Source organism: Sinocyclocheilus anshuiensis, unplaced genomic scaffold (assembly GCF_001515605.1).
Source record: "Sinocyclocheilus anshuiensis isolate Anshui unplaced genomic scaffold, SAMN03320099.WGS_v1.1 scaffold710, whole genome shotgun sequence".
NCBI classification, from domain to species: domain Eukaryota; kingdom Metazoa; phylum Chordata; class Actinopteri; order Cypriniformes; family Cyprinidae; genus Sinocyclocheilus; species Sinocyclocheilus anshuiensis.
Window position 1 is genome coordinate 365,416 of NW_015544201.1, and position 18,199 is coordinate 383,614.

Genomic DNA, 18,199 nt, shown 5'->3' on the forward strand with positions numbered 1-18,199 from the left:
GTATGCCATAGGCTACTGTTAGCTTGGTAGTTTTTTGCTAGGTTTTACAATAAAGAAAATAAAATATTGTAATTAAATACGCATAATTATTAAACAAATATGCTAATTGCAATAGGCTGATGGGTAGAATGTAAAACAACATCGAAATCTGACCAATTATTTCTATTAATACTTGCAAATATTTACCGCTGGCAACTGGCAATAAGCTGAAGTGTGTGTCGCCCCCTAGAGGCTGTATCTTAACAGTTGGAAGGTCTTAAAAGTTTAAAAATACTTGGATACATCTATGGTATAATTACTATATTTATCTTTTGCTAAAACAGAAACATTCTGTCATAATTCTGAATATCTAAACAAGTGAAGGCAAACAATCTTATAATCAGTCATTTCTTATGAAACTGCTGCATTTGTGCTATAACAGTTAATTTAATGGTGAAATTAAAAAAAAGAACCAAGATGCACTTTTCTTACCTTTAAAATGCATATTTATTCTCCTTCATGCAGGGTCTTTATTTAAATTTAATAAAGCATTAAAGAAGAGAGATAATCTCTGTAGGAATAGGATATGTGCCGGGAAATATCAGAAACAAATAACTGAGAATGAATACTGGCACTTTTTTAGTTTTACAGAATACAGCTTTTTTTTTTTTAATGTAACATTGAAAGACAAATAAAAACAATAAAAAGAAGAATGAGTCCTACTAGGCATTTTGAACTGAACAGAAAAGGCTCAGTTAATGTAGACAAACCATTATTTCTAGTGAGATGAATATATACAACAAAATTCACCTAATAAAAAAATGATCGTTTATGATCACAAACGTTTTGATCGTTTATGATCTTGAAAAACTGACATTTTTAAAATGTCTTTTGGGAATAACATGGCTTTAGATGATGGCCTAAATGCAAAACCGCGCAAGGCTGTTACTGTACATAAAGCTTATGACACTTCATTATTTTTTAATGAAAGGTTCAACCAACACAGATGTTCACAACATTTGCATACTCATTTACATCAAGGTTTTACCAAATGTGGCCTTCAAATCCTTACATAAAATTACCATAGTAACCATAGTTTCTGACCATATACCATAGTTAGTTATTAAGAACTATGTTAATTATACCTAATGCATATAGAATCATATTCAAAATATGCATTTTCTTCCAGTATGTTTTTATTGTTATGTTTGTATGATGTCAGTGGTGGCTAAAATCATATTAGCACAGCTTCACTGTAGTAACAATAACTGTAGTGGTATTCTAGCGAAAACAATGGTTGCCAAGGTGATGTTTGTAATGGAACAGATCAGCTTGGGAACCACGGTAAAATAACTACCAAATGTTAGGAGAAAAATGAATCACAGCAGATGATAGCAATATCTTAATACAGCTGCAAATTAAATATATTACACTGAATTGTAAAATGTACAGCTCGCTTCATTTAGGCTATACAATTCTGTATCAAATCCAAATGTGTGTATATATATATATATATATATATATATATAAATAAATTCACATGCTGTCATTTGTCTATAAAACATGGACTTTTTATATCTGAGGTGGTAGGATACGTCATGCTAAACATTTAGCTGTTAAATTAAATGACCAATATATTGTCTATAAGAAGCCTGTATTGGCTTATCATATTCATCCAAACTATAATAAATGACTTAATTTATTTTTAACTTTACATCAGTATATAAAATGACAGCACTGAATTACACCTGCATATAGAAAGGTAGTTACGGTTTCTAAAAAATGAACATTCTCCTTTATTTGACACAGATGAGTAGTTTCAGAACAATCATTCACAACACCTGAGCTTCACTGAACTGCACTGTTTACATATGGCACTTTTTTAATGAGTCTGTGAAGTAGGTGAGGCATAGCACTCGTCCTGGGACAGCACAAACACCGAGTGGGACATGCCTTGTGTGACTCTGTCTTTAATTTCAGCGGCCAAAAAGAAGATCAAGATAAAATCGAAGGTATTTATGGTGTGATTCCGCTGGTTTCTCAGGCACAGGTGACTCTGATGGCATAGGCTTAAGCCCATAATGGGTTTAGCTGTCTGGGGAATCCTGCCCAGAGTCCTGTTGTCAGCTGGGCAGATAGCAGGATACTATAACACTGTGGCCTCTTCCATTGCGTTTACCCACCTGTAGAAATAAGTTTAATTTCTTTATCATAATTCTGAGGATTTCAATTGTGAATAAACAATGCATCATCACAATGATTTTATTTCTCTAAAGGTGTGCAGCATGACTCTTGGGTGTCATACCTGCTTGCAGTATGCTGGTCGTCTGCTCTGAAGGTGTAATACAGTGTTTTTTTATGGTACAGCTGGAAAATGTTGTCTTTGTCTTCCCCCTCTGATCGATCCGACAGCTTCTTCACAGTAAAACCCTGCAGAGGAAGACTTTCAGATGCCACTTTATCCTGCAGACACAGAAAACAGAGAGAGAGAGAGAGAGAGAGAGAGAGGTTAAATGTGTGCAGGGGATGTGCTATATTCTGGTGCTAAAAAGTATTATCATTTTGCATATTTCAGAACCTGGCCCAGATAAAAATGTGCTTTTATTCAGCACAGTTCAGCAGTTCAGACAATGTTACATAAAAGTTCTTTAATGAGATTTATTAAATTTGACATTATAATTGTTTCATTCTGTAATTTATCTGTAATTCAAATCCAGATAAGATGCAGTCTCAGAAGTATTTAATGTGAATATATATATTCTCACATTAGTTCATTAGTTTGGGGTCAGTAAGACATAATTATTTAATTTGTATTAATATTTTCTTATTTTTTATTATATTTTTATGAATTATTTGATTAATATTTAATATTAAGCAGCACACTGTTTTCAACAGTGTGAAAACAGCGGACACCGCCGCCTCTGGGGAACTGCGAGAGGACACCGCCACTTCAGGATGTCTGTGAGCGGGCACCGCTGTCTCGGAGGAACAGTGAGTGGGCGCCGGCGCTTCTGGAGCTTTGTGAGCGGACGCTGCCACCTCGGGGGAACTGTGAACGGACACCGCCGCCTCGGGGGAACTGTGAGCGGGCTCCGCAGCTTCGGGAAGGCCTAAAACAAGCTCTGCCCCCTCGAAGGAAACATCAGCGGCCTCCGCCGCTTCGGGAAGGCCTGAAGCGAGCCCCGCCGCCTCGGAGGGAACATCAGCGGGCTCCACCGCTTCGGGAAGGCCAGAAGCGAGCCCCGCCGCCTCGGAGGGAACATCAGCGGGCTCCACCGCTTCGGGAAGGCCAGAAGCGAGCCCCGCCACCTCAGAGGGAACATTAGCGGGCTCCGCTGCTTCGGGAAGGCCAGAAGCGAGCCCCGCCGCCTCGGAGGGAACATCAGCGGGCTCCGCCGCTTCGGGAAGGCCAGAAGCGAGCCCCGCCGCCTCAGAGGGAACATCAGCGGGCTCCGCTGCTTCGGGAAGGCCAGAAGCGAGCCCCGCCGCCTCGGAGGGAACATTAGCAGGCTCCGCCGCTTCGTGAAGGCCAGAAGCGAGCCCCGCCGCCTCGAATGGAACATCAGCGGGCTCCACTGCTTCGGGAAGGCCGGAAGCGAGCCCCGCCGCCTCGGGGGAACTGTGAGCAGACACCGCCGCTTCTGGAGCTTTGTGAGCGGACACCGCCGCCTCAGGGGAACTGTGAGCAGACACCGCCACCTCAGGGGCTCTGCGAGTAGACCACGCCGCTCGCACCGACATCAGCGGAGGTTCCTGCACGCTGCGTATTGGCCCGCGACGCTCCAGGAACGGGCCTGAGGTGCTGGGTGCGGCCGACGAGGCCTCTGACGACCCTTGGATTGCCGCTTCGGGAGAACTGTGAGCAGGCTCCGCAGCTAACTCCATCCTGACGGCTGAGCCGCTCAACTGCAGAGCCAGGTTGATGTAGTCCTCCAGCATCTCCTCGGGGTGCCAGAATGGCATAAGGGATTTGAAGGGCTCTGTTAGGCCACCCCAGAAAAAGACCATTAAGCAGGTCCTCTCCGTAGCCAACTGGCGAGCCACTCCCACGAAGTTCCTGGCATAATCCTCAATGCACCGGTCTCCCTGGCGGACGTTTAGAAACTTTCCTGCTGGACCCATGGTTGGCTGATTATTCTGTCACGGCGAGGTAAGGGAACACACTGTGTAAACAAAGGTCTGGGTCCAAATGCAGGTCTTTATTAACTTAAGGGAAAACAAAGTAAAAACCAAAATGGAAACACAAAGATATCAGAATCTGACAACAGGCTCAGAACAGAAACAGGAATATGACACAACTACGGCCACTTAGTGCTTGCATCAGTCCACATATCAACAACTAATAATCAGCCCAGAGAGGCGTGGGGAAGGAGTATAAATAGCCATCAGGATGGGCAACAGCTGTGTGTGTGTGAGTAAGTGCACAGGTGTGTGGAGTTAAGGTAAAGGAGTACAGGAGGATGGGAAATGGCGACCTCTGGTGGTGAGAGGGAGAAACACCAGACCATCAGTCCACATATCAACAACTAATAATCAGCCCAGAGAGGCGTGGGGAAGGAGTATAAATAGCCATCAGGATGGGCAACAGCTGTGTGTATGTGAGTAGGTGAAGAGGTGTGTGGAGTCAAGGTAAAGGAGTCCGGGAGGATGGGAAATGGCGACCTCTGGTGGTGAGAGGGAGAAACACCAGACCCAGACCCCTGACAGTATTACTGTTTTTACTGTATGTTTGAACAAATAAATGCAGCCTTCTTTCAAAAACTTTTAAAAACCTTACAGACCCCAAACTATTGAATAGTAGTGTTAACAAATTATGAATATTGACAGCCCTAGTTGTATTTCATCAGTCACACAAAGCAGTTTATTTGTTGCCTAAGGTATTGATTTAGTAATGATGCAAGGAAGTACGTAATGTAGTGTCTGTGCTGGTGTGGGAGACTCTGGGTCCCCTCACCTCTCGTGCTTTAAAGGTGTAGAGCACCTTGTCTTTGAGCAGAAACCACAGCCTCTTCCACTTCCTTTTGCTCTTTTTGCGTCTTTGCAGACTGCCGCTCATAGTGGACCCCTCCGCACCCACAGATACCTGCACACACCGAGACTTTTTTTAACTCTTGAGTAATTATGTTTTTGGGTAAGACATAAAAATACCTCATTGAAATAATTAAATGTGAATGTAAGCATTTGTGTGTGTACCTGTGTGAGAGGTGAAGTGCTCTTTCTGTTCCTCCACAGGCTGGGTGGCTGTAGGTTCTGGAACACAGCAGAGAGAGGCCTGCTGGCCCTGTGTGTGCAGGGACTGGCACTCCCACATGATCCTGGAATATTACCACCTACATACACATCATACACCGACATTAACTAGACAGTTATTATGATGCTTTGAGTTTTTTAAATGGAAATAGGCTTTTTTGTTTAAACAATCAATTTCAGATGAATAATGAAGAATAACAGAAATAAATATATTCTTGATAATATTCTAAAAAAAAAACATTTGAACTGTGATGGTTCAGATCAGCATCCAACCAAATTGAACAGTTTACAGTACATGAACAATGTTTGTACTATTTCTAAACCTAACACTGTTTAAAGTCTGATTCATTTTGGAGTCTTTTGCTCTTACCTCTCTTTTTGAGCTCGGCGTAGCAGTGGTCACAGACTTTAGCCATCCTGTCCTTCAGGTACTTTAGTGGATACCTGTTCCTTGAGCAGGAGCGACACACAACCTAAAAACAGAAAGTATTGAGAAAGTAGGGTCACAATTTAATGCTGATATTCAGTATACATTACCGTTTGGGGTCGCTAAGATTTTAAAAAAGAAAGAAATTAATACTTTTATTTAGCAAAGATGCATTTAAATTTCAAAAGTGACAGTAAATACATTTGTTACAAATAAATTCTATTTCAAATAAATGCTGTTCCTTTGAACTTTCTATTCATCGAATAATCTTGAAAAAACTGTATCATGATTTCTACAAAATTTTAATCAGCACAACTGTTTTCAACATTGATAATAAGAAAATACATTTTTCTTGAGTACCAAATTATAATTTAGAGTGATTTCTAAAGGATCATGTGACACTGAAGACTGGAATAATGGCTGCTGAAAATTCAGTTTTGACATCACTGGAAAAAATAACATTTTTAAAATATATTCAAATAGAAACCTGATATTTTATATTGTCATAATATTTCACAGTATTTCTGTTTTACTGTATTTTTTATCAAATAAATGCAGCCTTGCTGAGCATAAGAGAAACATCAGTGTGTATCATATAAAACAATTCAATAATTACAAATAAATTATAACAAAATCCCTGAAATCTACTTTACAATATTTCCTCAAAATTCACTCAAAATATTGGAAAACTGTGCACTATAAAGTCGGCATATTACACTAAATGAAGTAAACAATGAACAAAACCCTTATGTGACACAAGGGGGAGCTGACACTTTTGTAGACCAGCCAAGTGGGCATCGCTATCAGCCAGTGCCAAATACCTGTTTACTAGCTTGGCTGATCTACTAATAATCCAGGGGTGTCCAAACCTGCTCCTGGAGGGCCACTGCCCTGCAGAGTTTAGCTCCAACCGTAATTAAACACACCTGAAGCAGCTAATCAAGCTCTTTAGACTCAATAGAATAGTTCAGGCAAGTGTGTTGGACCTAAACTCTGCAGGACAGTGGTCCTCCAGGAACAGATTTGGACACCCCTGTACTAGTCAATCAGTAATAACAATCCTATTCATAATATCACAGAAAAAAAATGTTTCTTTGAAAGCAAAAAATAATGACAATTCGATAAAATGCTTGAATAAAGTGTTAATTTTTTTGTTTGAAAACAAAACATACATAAGTACTATATATAAAAAAACTATACATATAATTCTGTGAAATATCCACTATTATAACCCTGTTGTTTGATAATTGATTGTAAAGGCCATGTTAAATAACTGACTGTAAAGACCACCTCTGAGTGTTTCACTGTAAACTGTAACATATCAAAGAATATATGTCTTGAACTTAAGAATATCAGATATCTCTCTATACATGGTACAGATGTTTTACCTTTCCACATGCGTTGCAGTGATGCCGTCGCAGTGTTAGGCTGAAGTCCGACGTGCAGTTCATGCACATCATCACATGTGACACAGGAACTAGAACAGGAGCAGCCTCTCCCAGAGACATCCATAATTTCTCTCTCGCCTGGAAATATGGAAAGTGATGCCGAATGTTATTTTTACACATTTAATTGTTTAGGTTACGTAATATTGAATACTAATGCATTACACTTCATGATGATTGCTGGTTTGATAACTAGACCATAGATATAAGACATTTCCTCACACCTCACTAGAGCAGCTGAAGGTATTGAGGCCTGCGGCGTGATCCGCTATAGCTCGGCTCAGCGTGTGGAACCAGTCCTCTCTCTCAGCTAAAGAACTATCAGAGAAATAAAGAAGCTGTGCTTGAAGTTATTGTATGACATTGACAGTAGATATCAGTACAGACACGTGCAAACCATTATGGAAATGTTCATTACCTTGCTGAGAGGGTGATGGTAACGTCGCTGACTTCTATCCTGAGCGTGTTGAGCACATTGTCTATGACAGGTTTACTGACCTACAGACACATGAAAACACTGCTAAGTTCTTGATAATACAATTTCAATCACACCTCATTGAATCTGTTTTGTGTCCCAGTTGGTTAACCAAAAAACTAAATTGATCTTCTGAGAGACGCTGATGCCTCACCTTCATTCCACTTAGAGTCAGTGTGTTCTTCAGCCTGTATTTACCATCCTGCTGAGGGTAGGTGTACAGCATCACATCATTCATCTGCAACACACGCACAAACATGTTCACGATCTAAATGAGACATTCCATAGACTAGAAATTGTTTTTATATACAGCTAATTATAAATACTATTACCTAACCCTAAACAGCACCCTAAATGTTCTGCGTTTTTACAATAAAACAAAAAACATTTACTTTATTGTAATACTTTTTTTTTTTAAATGAGGATTTCCCCAAAACGTGGTTTTGTCAGATTTAGCTCCCTTCTGGGTACAAATTTGTCCCCCAAATATGCATACACACACACACACACATATATACCAATATACAGTACACAACTATATACACAATTTTAAATAACATGAGTGCATAGAGCACATAATTATTTAATAAGTTAAACCATTCAGATTACAGATTTAAATTATTTAATAGGATAATTATATTATTTTTATTATTATAGTTATTAGTTGCATTATTACTACTATAGACAATACCACTACTACTACTAATAAGAAGAAGAATATTAATCATAATATATTTAAATGATTTAAACCTAAAATTAAATGTGAGCAAAATAGTGATACTCGTCTTCTGCTGTAAGTTAATCCATTTATATTAGATATGTAAGTTATGTAATTACAATTATTAATATCATTATTACTATAGTATATTATAACTATTGAATAGAACTATAACAATAATAATATTTACATTATTTAAACCCAGTATGAGCAAAACGAGTGATGCTTGCCCTCTGTTATGCTTATGTCTACCACAAGGAGGCAGTAAAATCTTTGGTAACACTTTAGAATAATGGTCCGTTATTAACAAGTAACTATGCAGGAAGTAATAGGTAGTACTACATTAACACTTAACTTAATACTATTAACTAATAGAGAAACAAGATTAACTAAGCAGTAAGTAGTAGCAAATTTAGGACAAAGGTAGTTCCTTATTAGATATTTGATAATTATTAAATAAAAATATCCTCATTGATAACTACTTCTGAACTATGACCAGTTAATAAAGAATAACCAATTAATTACTAATCACAACAGTAAACTACCTTTGTCCTAAATTTGCTACTACTTACTGCTTAGTTAATTTTATTTCTCTATTAGTTAACAGTATTAAGTTAAGTGTTAATGTAGTACTACCTATTACTTCCTGCAGATACTTGTTAACAACGGACCATTATTCTAAAGTGTTACCAATACCCAAGAAAGCGATTCACATGTTCAGTACAATAGGTCGGGCTTGATAAAAACAGTTTATGGAATATTTTCTTCTTTGCTTCAGTCCTGACAATGAAGTAGTTGTGCTAAGAACACAGACTCACGCCCACAAACAAGCTAGTCCTACACTTCAAACTATTGTGTTTGCTAGACATATATAGCTCTAAACAAAAGTGGTGACATCATCAGACACGCAATGTGCATGCCCCAAACATCCGCAGTTCACAGGCCGGGTCCAGGAATTCAGTCCCGACGCTTCTGAGAAAGGCTGTTTGGGTGGAGGCAGCAGGACAGAGACAACAAAAACATCAACACCAACAGCCACAACAACCCTCAAACAACTGAGAATGTAATGGACACAATATTGTCCTTAACCATTTACTGTCAATTATCATGTAACTAGTGTGTGTAACACCCTTGAAACATGTGAGAGAAAACAACAAATAACAAATAATAAGTCATACGTAAGACCAAAGCGATCTGATGCAATTACAGTAGCCAAAAAAAAAAAACAATGCCCTGTTTACACTTCTGATTTGAGCCGATTCACTTATTACTCCATAAATTAAATCCAGATCTCTCTAAGAGTCATCGTTACCAGGGGACCCTCTGACATCATCATATTACACCTAGCCAGTGCTGGACTCTATTACATCAGTCACAACACAAGCTCTCTCTAAAAAATAAATAAACAAAATTAAAAAATTAAAACACCAGTCAGAGCTTGATTGATTCAGGGAGAGAAGAGAGCAGGAAGCAGAGGACAACAGCAGGAGAAGATGAAGAAAGACTCCAGTATCTAGGGTCTTCAGAGCCAAGAGTGTCACAATATCAGAAAAGCTTCCTGTATGTATGTATACACAGTCCAAAATTAACATTTGTCAAATGCCAGTTTTCCAGTAACATAACAAGGAACTACAATTGCCAATGTGAAAATGTTACTTTTTATTAACAATTTTGTGCCAAGTGCAGTTTCACCAAGACTAGCTTGGCTCATATTCGATGTTGCAAATCACACACTGTACAATTAGTACCAAATACACAATATAAATATTTAAAAATGTATATTATATTATATTGTATGTATTATATAATATTATATCATCCCCCGGTTTCACAGACAAGGCTTAAGCCTAGTTATAGACTAAAATGCATGTCTGGGCTGTTTAAAAAAAACTGGGGGAAAAAAAAAACTAGCACTGACATATCTTAAAATATGTTAACGCCAAAAGTTACGGACTGCAGCTTTAAATGTCCTAATTGAACTATGGCCTAATCCTGGCTTAACCTAAGCCCTGTCTGTAAAACCAGGCCAATATAATAATATAACATAATATAACATAATATAATATAATAATTAAAAAAGTTTATTTAATACTTGGAAAATGTAGTTTATTTAGCACATAGAACTTTAGAAAAAGGAGGAAAAAAACAGATGGAGATAAATGTGCTTTTTCAGGGTATATACAGGAATCATGGAGTTAAATTTAATACCTTTTAAGACCTTTTTTAAGACTATTTCCATACATTTTAAGACCTCATCACCACTCCAAGTTTTAACCGGTTACATCGGCGACACTTTAACTTACATTTACTATATATTGATTGTAAGATAGCACAACTAAACAGACTTACTTTGTGATAACTCCTTATCAATACAACATAATTCAGAAGGGAGGGAACGAAGCACAAGACAATTAACTGAGTGACTAACACAATGCAACCCAAGAAACAAGAATTAGACCAATAAACAAAACAACTGACAAAACTTATTGAGGAGGGAAAATAAAGCTCTCCGAGCTAACGGGGCAATGAGTTTGCACAGTATATTCAAAAGATGTATTTGTCACATCAACTCTTATAACTGTCTGCAAACCATAGCTGTTTTGTGGAACACTTCTCATGGCAAACACCTGACTGATCAGACAGTTTACCTGTGATTACAGAGTGCTTGATTTGATACAGACTTGACCGAGTGTCAGTACTGCACCTGATCATGGCTGAATGATCATGGATTCAGGTAAAATAATGATCACGACTATTACATCATTTTAATTGTGCATCCCAAGACCATGCCAGTAATAAAAAAACAGCCCAAAGTAGCGCAATTACCATTTCCCAAATATAAAAATGTCATTTCCAGCCCTACAATACATATTTTACAGTCACTGTTATGCACATTTATTATAAACACAGCTCAAATGCTTCCTACTAGTGTGGCCCAAAACATTTAGCAGTTTTATTACTGGTAGAATGCAAAATGTTTCAGTACAAGCATTTCAACCAAATGTAATTTATGCAATATTTCAAACCTTTAACCCACTGGGGAAAATCAACCCATAGCAACAGTTTAAAAGCAGCCCAATTTCGTGGAAAAAAACAACAACAACCCTGCATCCAACACGATCACGGGTCAAAAGTAAGGAGAGATAACTGACAAGATGTTGAGAGGATTTGCTCCTCAACAGATCCCGTGCTCATTGACAAATATCTTTTATCGTAAGATGTGCTCCCTTTACACAGTGAAGGGAGCTGTGTAACTGTTAACTGTTTTTTAAGAGAATGATTTCTTTCCACACCCAAAGGTCAATATACACTACTATTCAAAAGTTAGCAGTCAGTAATTTTTTTATGTTTTAAGTCTCTTATGCTTACAAAGGCTGCATTTATTTGACCAAAAATACAGTAACAACAGTAATGTTGTGAAATATTATTGCAATTTAAAATAACTATTTTCTATTTGAATATTTAAAAAAAAAATAGTTTCATTTAATTTCTGACAAACAATCGTAAAACAATCATACTGGCTCCAAATTTTTTGTGCAAGTTGACATTATTTAAAACATCGTAGCAAAACAACACCAAGATGTCAAATCTGTACAGAGCCCAATCTTCTTAAAATCTAATCATTGTGGAAGTGAGTGGAAGTAATGGAGTAAATGTACTTCAGTGACTCTACACAGGCAAACAACTGAACTGACTGCTCAGCCTAATGTTTTTAGTGTTGTTTTTCAGCTGCGGTGACTCAATGTTGTTGATCTGTTGTTCTCTGGGCCTAGTCTTCAGTGTGCTGTCAGTACAGTCCCAGCACAGGAAGCTGGCATCCAATGACCTACAGCAGACATCCTGAGAGGAAGTACGACCCTCGAAAACAAGAATGCTATAAAGAGGGGTGGGGGTAGCCTTGTGCTACAGCTAATGTGGCCTCCAGTGTCTGGTTAACAGTTATGGCACACATAACCCAGCTCGCTTACTCTCTAGGAAACTGACTGCCTTTTTGAATGACTAAATATCAGCAATACACAGATATACATGTCTATAACTACTCAGTACCCAAAAGTGCAATATAGGCACCTTCATATTAAACTGAATGTGTCAGGCAGCTAGCTGTAAACATGTTGACAGTTTAACTAACTTTAACTAACTCGCCAAGCAAGATTTCCTTCAGACTTTTGCTCTGCAAAGACAGTATTTGGCTTTAAAGAGAAAACTGACTGTATAAGAAAATAGTTTTTGCTAAATTCAGCTATAGCTACACCTACTTGCCCTCTGAACGCAAGACAGGCCTAACTGAAAGAGAAGCTATTAACACTCTTGATTGGTTTGATCAATACTGTTGAACACATTTATTTACAGACACAAACAAAGTCAGGTGAGCTCCAAACGGCTGTGAAGCCACCTGTTCTAAGGAATGTAAATAAAGCCACTTTAGCATACTTTCAAAAAGAGTACTTATTGCAGAAATACTATACAAGGGTGCTTTTTTTACTCACTTAAGTACACCTTTAAAAGTAATTTCATAGTTAGTTCTATTGTCTTTGAAATATGGTCAAAGTGCATTTATGGTAAACTAAAATATACTTTAATGCCATTTCTACTGAAACTCGTATGTCATGTAACACATTTGTAATGATGAAGTTGCAATTTAGCATGTTTAAAATATATTAACTTTAAATGTAATATCAAATAACACATTACAGTTAAAATTATGATGAAGTACACATCAAAACTGTATTTCTTTATGACAAACAATTATTAAAACGTAATGATTTAAAATGTACTTTAACATAAAACTTTTAAATTTGACATTATTGCATTATTACAAAGTACACTTTTTAAAAGTTTACTTAAGTATGTTAAGAAACAGTCATGAACGTTTCCATGCTTTAGGCGCACTTAAAGGAGTAGTTCACTTCCAGAATGAAAATTCTGTCATCATTTACTCACCCTCCACTTGTTCCAAACCCGTATGAGTTTCTTTCTTCTGTTGAACACAAACGAAGATATTTTGAAAAATGTTGGTATCCGAACAGTTCATGAGCACCACTGACATCCATAGTAGGAAAAAAATACTATAGTCAATGGTGCTCATCAACTGTTTGGATACCAAAATTTTTCAAAATATCTTTGTTTGTGTTTAACAGAAGAAAGAAACTCATAGAGGTTTGGAACAAGTGGAGGGTGAGTAAATTATGACAGAATTTTCATTCTGAAAGTGAACTATTCCTTTAAGTGGCCTTTTTCATTAATATATAATTAATATTATATTATCTGCAAGTACAGTTTTTTTATATATACTTGAAGATTTGAAGTATACTTCAAGTGCACATTTACTACAATTAAGCACACTGCGAGTAGAGAGAAGAATGACAAGATACCATGAAGAGGTGTCTGGGTTGCCTGCTTTTCCGAGAAACCTTCATCAGAGTGCCCTCCTTGACAAAAACCTACAAAACACACAGGTGCAAGAGGCCAGGTGAGTTATGGGTAACTGTTATTTACTTAAACCTTTGATGTCAAATAACTGTTACTGATCTTTCAGGTTTTACTGCCAGTAAAAACAATAATAAACTATAAACATCAAACCAAAAATACAGCATATGAAGCTGAATTTACCCTTCCTGGTTGGAGAAGGTCTCTTTTTCCTCTCACGCTGTAGTCGATGTGGACCAAACGAAGCAGGTTCTCCTGGGATTGCGATAGACAAAGAATGAGAAATAGAACTAGAAAATCAAAGTGTTTATTTCTCATTTGTGGATGAGAAAAAGAAGAGCTGTTCAGAAATGAATAATGGTAGAAACAGAAGTTTTCTGTGTCTGTATGTGACTATGTGTATGTGTTTGGAGATGCCTCTGTGTCTGGCTAATTTCACACTACTCTCTTAGTTTCTGGACACCTGGGACACTTTGATGACATCATATCCCCTCGCTCCTTTTTCATCATGTATCAACAATACAACACGCTCTCACACACAGAAACAACTCACCCCGTGTTTTAGATTGTCATTAACCTGGTCTGCGACCTCTGACACGATTACTAGCGCAGCTGTTGATAAAAAGTAGCAGCCACAAGCACAATTAGTGTTTTCACAGGTCAAACATGATCAGTGGTCATAATTTTGTGAGAGGGAGACGGAGACAACAATACCTTGTGTGTCTTCATACTCTTTCGAATCTGGAGAGAGGTTGTTTAAGTAGTCTGGATAGAATGAGATGAAAACCAAATTACTGATAAACAGACAAAACAGCTTCTACTTCACCATCTCATATTGTTTTAAACACACTCAAACAGTCTTATGTTTTATGTACAAGATCCAACATACAGTACATTATTTACAGTTAATTTTTACTCCAAACCTCAAAGTCACTGGCAGCCTTTGTATGGTGAAATTTAATCATCAGTGTTTATAAAGTGACAAATCACTCACAAGTGAAATACCATCAATCAAAATGTGAACACCAGAACTGCAAGTCAGCAACAAAGACAACAATTTTACACCTACTATAAGAATGTCCATAAAGTGTTGAGAAAGTAGTTTTATTATTTAATTACTGTATTTCCTTTGCTTTCTGATTCAGTTTGATGAATATAGACTCCAGACTGTCCAGTACTTTTGTATACAGTAGTTTTGCATATACATGTACTTCCAACATCTACACATGCAGAACCCAATAAATGCACCCGTTATTTTTGCATTATTTCTATACTATTATAATATTTATTCATATTTTGAATAAGCTTTTATTTTTATATTTTCAGTTTTCATTTTAGTAAAGTTTTAATTATTTTGCTATATGTTTGTGTTATTTATTTTATTTTTTTTAAATATTTTAGCTTTTATTTATTTTTATTTCAGTTTTAGAAATTTTAGTACTTAAGCTTTTACATTTATATTATTTCGGTTAGTTGCCAAAGGCAACATTTTTAATTTGAAGTTCATTTAATATTCACATATATTTTTTCAGCTTTATTTTAATTAATTAAAGCATTTTTAAATATTTTAGTTTTAGTTAACAATAACTGAATTGCACAAATTATTCCCTTGAAAAAGAACTAAATGCGAAAATGCATTAACTATGGAAAAAAATGGTATCTGGACTAAATATTTTAATCATGCAGTGTTCACCTGTGAGGATCATGCGGTACTGAAGCACTCGCACAATGACCCGCAGCAGCTGGTGTTTCAGAGGAACATGAACTTCTTCTGCATTCTGTGTCTGGAATGCAAACACACATGCATATGAGAAACAGCACATAAAACACAATATACAATGCATGCAAACATATTATAACTCTAAACACAGGCATACAGAAGGTCTTGAAAAATTACAAAAAAATTCATTATCATATACTAATGCTGCATCCATGTAACATAGGACTTATAGCACATCAAGCTATTGAAAAAATGTTAAAATGTTATTCCTCATGATAAAACCTTTTTAACTTGAAGAAGCTGCCATTTTGTTGTTTTTACATGATGTCACTACGGTGAAGTAAGAGAAATCTAAAATCTTTGAAAATCCAAAACACACACACGCACGCACGCATGCACACACACACACACACACACGCACACACACACACACAAACATGCACAATCATACAATCAAGAGTTGCATGCCACCTGTGCTTCCTCTTGACCCACAAGATACAGTATCATAGATCACAATGGCACCACTTAGAAAAGCCCATTTTAAGCTTATTCAATGACCTTCCCTTTTTCCCGCTACACAAAAACCTCATTGAGTACAAATGAGTACCTCATTCCATCCAATTTCATTCCAATTATATCATTCACTGGGAGGTGAATGATATGGGAATAGTGAACAAGTGAATCAGTCAAACATGCGGTGAGAAGAAATCAATCAAGGCCTAATTGACTTTGACACGTCATTGTTCATGCTAGCTCTGAGGAGCCAGAGGGGATGTGAGACGTCAGTAAAGGGCAGATAAGGGCAAATAACTTTATACTTATGGACATCCAGAGACATGGGACAATGCTTGAGATCTTAAACGAGGAAAGGGAAAAGAGATGCCATTAATGACCTTGTGAGGGGTGTGAATGAATGGAGTTGTGGCTTCAAGAATAAGGAACACAGTCAATGATTGACCAGTTTGCACACCTGCCACAACATCATACCCACAACACCTCTGAAAGACACCTTCTGGCTTTCATGATTTTTTTCCATGACAGTTCTCTGTTTCCCTGTGTCTCTATCATAACCTCGCTGTCTTCATCATCATCATAATTCACATGTTCTATCCATCACATTCCTTATTTATTTTCTCTTTGTCTACGTTTACACTGCAGTTTATCCATCGCATGATCCAACACAGATCTGTTATTTGGATGATAATGAGAACATTAAAAAAAAAAAACTAAATCTGACAATTAAATAGAAAATACAACATATAAAACAATTTTTACACAAATCTAACTTGAAATATCTTTAAATAATATTCACCCAAGGGTGAATAAAGTACAAAATTATGATGAAATTTCTATTCAATTTAATGTTTTATAAAATATTTAACTGCATTTAATAAAATAAAATATTAATTATTCAAATATTCAGATATTAAATAAAATCACATATAAAATATGTTATATTTAAAATATTCAGTAAATTGATGTATTACAAATATACATTTCTAATTTCATATTAAAATATGCAATCATATTAAATTATATTATATACATTTATTTTATTCACCTCTAGAGTAAACAAAGCACAAAATCATCGCTGCTTTCCCTGCTCTCATCCATGCTAGGCTGCATGGATGCGCAGGGAGTTCTTGCCCAGAACAGAACCATACCGCCAATCCAAACTGTATGCTAATTGTCAATCATCTTTGACGATAGTGGTCCTGACAGAAGTAGCCTTTCTCTCTCTTCAACTCTTAATATCTTGCACCTGTCCTCCATTATCTAATTACTTCCTCTCTGTATCATTCCTTCTCTGCAGTGAGCCTCATCCTGACCATAAAAGCCTGTCAGATTCCTGTGTTTAAGCACAACGTGGTCTCATTGTTAAAGGCAGTAGAACTAATGAACAGCCTCATACTGAATACTTGCACCAAACTGCAATCCAGTTGACATTTGTGCTGAAGAAGTGGCCAATCTTTGTGTATGTGTATAAGAGCAGATATTTGGTTGAGTTGGGACACAGCCAGGAGAGCGAACAGCGGCTCATGTCAGAGAACAGACAGGCTACACAAATCAGGCACTGGTCCGGCTGAAGCAGCGTCTGCGTGGATAGCTGATTTAATTATAGTTGTTTAAGAAGACTGCTTGGCTAATTAGCTTTTTTCCGCCTCATTGCCTAAATGCCAGATCTGTGTCTATGTGTGTCAGTGTCTTGTTCTGTCATTATCTTGTCCTTTCCACCTGTACAATTTAAGAGTAACACTGTGTACTAATAATACACACGCAAAGAAAGACCATGCCTGTTCATAGTGCATACATGATTTTGAATGCAAGAATGAATGAATGAATGAATTTGTATAAATATACAAATATATATATATGTATATATATATATACATACATACATACATTACATTTTTTTTCCTTTTCTCTCTCACTCTCTTTCAGAGCAGCCCACCTTTGTCTCCTTCCTCCTTACACATTTTGCACACACACGGCCAGACACTTATAAACACACACGCACACGTTCATGGTGAAAACCCTCGTAAACAGTGTAGCTGAACAGGGTTTAATCTTATCAGAACATAGTGGTGATCAGATCAGCTACTGTAGATACTTAATCTCTGTCATCAACCCAGCACGTACAGGCATGCACAAAATGAGATTACACAAGTTCGGCTCCAGAGAAGAGAATTCCTAATGCATCCTCTATTCTCAATGCATCCAGTATCCTTTATCAAAAAGCTCAAATGCTGCTGGTATA

At 37.1% G+C, this 18,199-nt stretch overlaps 1 protein-coding gene across 2 annotated transcripts in view; it reads right to left on the bottom strand.

The window, feature by feature from the left end:
* Positions 1-1,528: 1,528 nt before the first annotated feature.
* Positions 1,529-18,199, bottom strand: part of LOC107696838 (FYVE, RhoGEF and PH domain-containing protein 5-like) — a 53,893-nt gene continuing 37,222 nt past the window's right edge. For both annotated transcript variants that reach the window (XM_016497348.1, XM_016497347.1), the window contains exons 9-22: positions 15,415-15,505; positions 14,436-14,486; positions 14,275-14,333; positions 13,905-13,976; positions 13,667-13,735; positions 7,731-7,814; positions 7,520-7,599; positions 7,326-7,419; positions 7,045-7,182; positions 5,600-5,702; positions 5,173-5,309; positions 4,934-5,062; positions 2,285-2,442; positions 1,529-2,162 (exon numbers count right to left, since the gene is read on the bottom strand). In XM_016497348.1, coding sequence (XP_016352834.1) covers positions 2,126-2,162; positions 2,285-2,442; positions 4,934-5,062; positions 5,173-5,309; positions 5,600-5,702; positions 7,045-7,182; positions 7,326-7,419; positions 7,520-7,599; positions 7,731-7,814; positions 13,667-13,735; positions 13,905-13,976; positions 14,275-14,333; positions 14,436-14,486; positions 15,415-15,505 — 1,302 coding nt within the window. In that variant the 3' untranslated portion in view covers positions 1,529-2,125. The remainder of the gene's footprint in view (positions 2,163-2,284; positions 2,443-4,933; positions 5,063-5,172; positions 5,310-5,599; positions 5,703-7,044; positions 7,183-7,325; positions 7,420-7,519; positions 7,600-7,730; positions 7,815-13,666; positions 13,736-13,904; positions 13,977-14,274; positions 14,334-14,435; positions 14,487-15,414; positions 15,506-18,199) is intronic.